At 28.8% G+C, this 6,515-nt stretch overlaps 1 protein-coding gene across 1 annotated transcript in view; it reads left to right on the top strand.

Annotated features, from left to right (window-relative positions):
- The window catches only part of LOC112688830 (eukaryotic translation initiation factor 4 gamma 1-like), a 10,169-nt gene extending 6,014 nt beyond the window's left edge, over positions 1–4,155 (top strand). The window contains exon 5 of the mRNA XM_025562216.1: positions 4,066–4,155. Within this exon, the coding sequence (XP_025418001.1) occupies positions 4,066–4,155 (90 nt within the window). The remainder of the gene's footprint in view (positions 1–4,065) is intronic.
- Positions 4,156–6,515: the final 2,360 nt, after the last annotated feature.

The following is a 6,515-nucleotide window of genomic DNA, read 5'->3' as shown; positions in this document are numbered from 1 at the left end:
ATTAAATTTGCCATCGTTTTTATTTTATTAGTTAACTACTTAATCTAAAAAGTAAAAAAATAAAAGCACAAGTTTAAATTAAGATATATATTTAAAAAACCTCAAAATAAGAATATATCATAATAATCGACATGAACGGATTCATACAAGTTTCGAATGTTTGATAAAAATAAACGCCCAAGAGATATAAAAAATTATGTACATTTGTTGATAGTTTTAGAAGCCAATTATCGTACCAAATAATCTCGACACGTGTGAACAAAAAAATCAGAGCTTATCGCTTTCAAAAGTCACCATGCATTCTCGAAAACCGCGTGAGTTATGTGTTGCACACATCTAAATTGCTTTTTTTATAAGCGCATATTTAGAATTTGGGAATTAATATTTAATTTTGAATTGGATTTAAAATCATAATACGCATTTGGTTATTTAAAACATTGAAAAATATACAAGATTCGTTCAAATTTCGAATTTGACATGAAAAAAAAGGAAATATAAATACATGTTACGCAAAATATTTTAAAAAATATTGGAAAAAGCAAAAATAATTCCAAAACTATATGCGTCCGCTTACTGGTTGATAACATAATAAATGCAGTTTTTAAGAAACTTGTGTTTTTTTGGAAAATCACATGGCTAAAAAATATTCATTACCTGCTCAGTCTTGTCACAATTTACTCGGAACTAGAAAACACAGAAAAAGTTATTATAATCAAGAAAATTGTAAAATATGAAAACCAGATAAATATGTTTTATAATAGATAAACATAATGCTGATACTAAAGTATTATAATAAATTCTACAGCATTCTTTTATTGCTAACATTTTGTACACAATATTACCACCCGTGTACCTATAATTTATAATCGGACAATAGGGTATAATTTATTATTTCGTAGGTTTTGTGGACTGAGCCTTAAAAAAACATTCGAGTGCCAAATTCGACCTTGACAAACCATAAACGAATTGCCCTCAATCTTTGGAAAATCCCACGTCAACGCGTCATTTTTTCTAATTTTCAACTGAACAGAACAGTAGGTACATGTCAGGTTATTATTATTTTATTAAACGAAAAATATACCTACCAACAACATTGATTGCAGATTCTGATACACTGTATTTTATCGTATTATTTAAGTGTGATGTTTATTGGTAAAAACCGTTCGAATAAAATCTAATCAATATCCATATTACGCACTCGAATCACGATTTATATGTGAACGTATACAATGCTTTGCAGACCGAAATCCCGCAAGTAACTATTCCTGTAATAAAATATAGACCATAATACAGTATATAATAATTATTACAAACAAAACTATTACATGCTGAAATAGACGTTAATGTTTGTTAAGTTATTAATTATATGACCGATTGAAAGTGTGAACATAATAATATATATCAAATAACGACTTCGCTTAATAGATCTACCATTACTTTCTATCGGAATAATTGTTCGTCGTACACGATATCGAGGAATGTCTTTCGTTGAAATGTTTGTCTAAAGATTTTAAATCACACAATTGGTAGAAAACTTGTATGCGACATAATAAACTGTACGAACGTTCGATTTATAAAATAAAAACTCAAGATACGGCTTGTTACGACACGTTATCGTTTATCCCCCGACGACTTTGGCCGTATGTTCAATGAATTCGAATCGCGTCGGTTGACGGTTTTTACACGTCTCGCCCCAGGGGTGTGTTTAAATTTTATTTTTTTGGGAGAGGCTGGGGAATTTCCTCGAAACAAAATGTCACCATTCAACCAGTTCAAATCAAAAACGTTACTTGTTAAAATTAAATTTTACCGCGTGGTTGTCCGCGAACTCGAAACCGACTGCCGCCGCGGTAATCGAACGAGATCAAACAATCGCTTGCCGATTACCGCGTGCGGTATCGTAAACGGTACGCAGATCAACGGGATCGGTAACCGAAGCGACCGGACGTCCCTCGACGTTATCGCACGTCGTACGATACGCGTTTTTGTCGCGCCGTCGTCCGTAACGCGCGTCAAACGTATTCCACGCGTGGAATAAAATATATATTTTTCTTCTCTGAATCACATCGAGCTTTAATAATTATTACGTGAAGACAAACATTATTTTGTCATATGTCAATATCTGTTATAATAGTTTGACTAATCTTCATGCTAAGACGATCCATAAATGTCCTTTTTGTTTGGTAGATAATCCTCAAAAAATATATAAAAAAATATCTAGTAGGTACGCTTAAATATAATGATATTAAAAGAATTTTATCATATACTTAAACACAATACTAAAAAACTGAATTCTAATACTACATGTATTTAATTATATTTTGATAACTAAAATATTTTTTTTTTGTCATTAGTTTAAAAACAACCATACATTAAAATATTTTTCGACCCTTAGGTTGAGAAACTTTGTTTTAAAGCACCTTCCGCCGATACTAATCAAACGATAAAAATAAATATGCGACAACGGAGTTCAATGTTGCGGTGTACTGTGTAGGATGTGATGAGTTTACACGCCTAGTCGGCCCGGGGCGTAAAGTTTATAGGGAACGTCAGAGGGGACCTTAACAAGTTATTATTAAATCACACGCCCCTTATCCTGACGAGATTATTCTTTTTTCTTTTAGGGGAGGGATGAATATATAAATCTTTGCTACGAGTTGATAATGAAATGTGGCACTGAATAAGTGATGACTGTATCATATATTATGAAATTAATTAAAATACACTGAAAAGTATATGATATCAATTTAAAAAAAATATATCATCAAATATATTTGAAATATACAAATATACAAAACATACTTGCAACAGAGACAATCATTGTTCTAACTCATCCTCCATCTTATGCTCTCATCCTCCAAATTATGTACTAAACGATTTTCAATTTAAAACGGACGTTGATCAATAACCGTAAATTATATTTTACCAAATTATATGGGTAATTCACATTAGCATATGATTATATATAAATTTATATATGTATATATATAATTGCATATATTATGTGAAATAAAATTGATTATTAACTAGATTCAACATATTTTCCAAATCCAAATTATTAAACAAGAACGCAGAATAACTATTACCAATATTATAGAATAATGTACAATCGATAAGGAATGCATGTTTTATTCTTAATTTTTTTAATTTCAACTAATTTTAAATTTCATTTGTATCGTATCTAAAAATAAAAATAATTTTTTTAGGAAAACCCATGTTTTTTTATTTGATTTGTATCTACGTAATAACAATATTTTAATCATAATGCTATTCCTTTTTTTTACGACGCTAATCGTAAAGGTAATATTTCTACTTTATAAATATAACTTTTTTCATATCTAAAAATGTATATAAATTAATCGTTTTGATAGTTTTGCACTTTGTATCTGCCCAAAAAAATTCCTCAAATACATTTTCAAACGATGGAGTGCTGAAGATAATTGTTATTCAGTGGTAGGATACACTGAAAGTTTTATGAATAATTTTAAAATTTTGAATATTATTGGATAAACATCTGGACTGGTTTAGTGTACATTAATAGCACTTTTGCTCTTGAATTCAGAAGAATTCAAATGAAGTTGAATAATTAGTACACCGCACGTCTAATTATCCGTTAAATATGTTTTCATTTAAATTTGAATCGGTGCATTCATCAATAATATCTTGATATATTTCTAATAATTGTTTAAATTCAAGTTAATTATTATTTTATTGATTGGATATTTTCAAATAAAATCAAAATTATTCAAAACAACTCTGTGTGATGTAGGTAAACCTATCGTTAAATTTATATTGAAAATTATCTACAAAAGATATGAATACTGAGACTTTTAAGAAATATACTGGACTATCTTATTTGCATTGCCGTGTCAAGCTATTGGCAATTTCAAACTTTTTACAAACAGTTTCTACAAATGAAAATAATTGTTGAGAATCTAGATTAAAATTTTCTCGGACGTCTTGGATATTATTTTGTACGTCAGATGCCGTTTTTAAATCAAGGTTTTCTGTTTGTAGATTTCGGCTAAGAGAAAAATTAACGTAAAGTATTTTCACTGAAAATAGATAAAGCTCTTTGAAATTATATCTACTTTATCGCCACAACAACGAGATGACTTGGAGAACGAGAACGAGTGGCAGAATGCATTCATGTAATTTTAAATAATGCATGTAAAAAGGCTGATTGAAGTCCTTCAAATAGATATTATGACCAAGGGCAGAATAAATTACACAGATAATACCGGATACGAATTATGAAAATTACAAAGACATGAAAGAATTGTGTTACAAAAGAAAAAACACGGAGAGCTGCGACATACAAATCTACAGATTTATAAATAAAAAATAAAAATAAAACATTATCTGTAATGTAGCGTTTTTATTGTTTCACTAACAAAAATGGATTCAAAATTATTTAAACATTAACATTTATACAGTTATAAACATTTTGTTTAGCTATAAAAAAAATATATAAAAATAATAATTATAAAAAATGTTTTTACAATTGATACAGATATTTATTTTTTAAGTAATATAAAATCTACATAATAGATCTTTTCTTCTGTTCTCTTTTTTATAATAAATAAATGAGCTTATACTAGTACTCTGCACGGTCTGTAATTTTAAAAACTGAACCCGACTGAAAAAGTTAACAAAGGACCAAACTCGGAACGAACAAATTGCTAAAATATTTTTTTTTAAACTGGCTGAACTGAAAATTAAAAATAATTGTTAAGGTGGACAGAAAACCGAACAGCCAGTCCGAACAAACGAATTTCGGATTTCGTAATAGTTTATGGACTGGACCGGACCAATTCCAATTATTCTACCGAACCAAACCGAAAATATAATCTGATAATCTGGAAAAAACAATTAGAATTGAAAACATTTTTAATTGTGAACATTTTGAATTATACCACATAATTGGTACTCGTAATTAATATAGATTTAAACTGTATTACAAAACTGTATAAAACGTATAGTATATACTCGTAGTACATAGAAAAGCACATACTACATTGTTTATAAATACAAATTCTGTTAGACTTTGCGCTGCTACCAAGCTGTATACAAGCCTTTCCATGTTACCCGTACCATAACGAGAATAATTGCAACCATTGTTCTTGAAAAAACTTTCGATAATACCTAATTACAAAAAATATATGAAATGAAAATGAAGTAAATTTCATAAATTCTGTACTAATAATTATTAAAAGGGACCGTGTACAGCTCCGAAATATATAGGTACAAAGTACATAAACAATAGTGCAGGGATAAAATATTGACCCCTATGATAATATACATGTTATTAATTCTAAAAATAATGTCTTTAAAATTTAAAACCGCTGTTCAACGGACTTTAAACGAGCCGTAACCGCCAAACTGGGACCGACCGTTCCGAAACGAACTGACCTGATTTTATTTTAGAAACCTGATCGAAATATCTCATAAAAGTACGGAGTCAGACCGAACCGATCCTTCGCCAACCTTCAGACAATAAGACCGGACCGTGCAGATTACTACTGTCGTGCAAACAAAACGGTCCAAGATGTTTTATCCTTGAATCTCGTATAGTTTTCTCAGATAGCTTCAATTATTTATAATCTGTACTTTTGTAATCAAATGTAGCTGTTATACTATCATAACAAGTTTTTTACACGAAAATTTAGTTATATTTTTCTATTACATCATTTATTTTTCACCAAATATTTTGGAATAAATTACATTTAATTTGAGCAACATCAGTTAAAATACGAGTCTTTTACTCTTAGACTTACATTGTAGGGCCCTATTTACATTTGTGGGGGAGGGGGGTACGAGGACACATATCCCGACACCATTCCCGTGCACCTTACACATAAATGATATATCTATAAACGCCTATGACCATCTTGTATTTATGAGTAACGAAACCAACGGAACTAATACGTCAATTTTATTTTAAAGTTTATATTCTTCTTGCCACTCGTAGAAAAATGTATAATTAGACCATGGTACTCAAATTTTTATTTAACTATGTATTTTTTCTTCTTATCACTGAAATAATTGAAAATTTAATATTAGGTACTTAATTATTCTAATGTTTCAGTTTATGGGTATGTTAGATGTTAAAATAAGTTAAATATTTATAACAACCCTAACCACCCTTTAATACATCATTGGTTTTATTATTTTTAAACTTGATTTAATGTACAAAGTCAAGATATTTACGAATCACCACATTAAGGGTTCAAAAAAAGAAAAAAAATATATATATATTTATATTTTCAATGTTTCCAAACTAAAATTATTGTTTATACATAAAATTTTATTATTCAAATAATACATAAATAAACGCTTTCGAAATTATTTCAGTTAAAATTACATATATTTTATGTTTGCAATTATTCCAATACTAACAGTATAAAATGTATCTTCTAATTATTGGTTGAAATATTATTTAAAATATATGCAATTATCATCATATTATTGAAATTACTTTATTGGAAAAATAAAACTAGATAATATAAAATGAA

Source organism: Sipha flava, unplaced genomic scaffold (genome assembly GCF_003268045.1).
Source record: "Sipha flava isolate LNK unplaced genomic scaffold, YSA_version1 40_pilon_pilon, whole genome shotgun sequence".
In the NCBI taxonomy this organism is placed as follows: Eukaryota; Metazoa; Arthropoda; class Insecta; order Hemiptera; family Aphididae; genus Sipha; species Sipha flava.
Note: the sequence above shows the minus strand (reverse complement) of the source record. Positions and strands in the feature narration are given on the sequence as shown.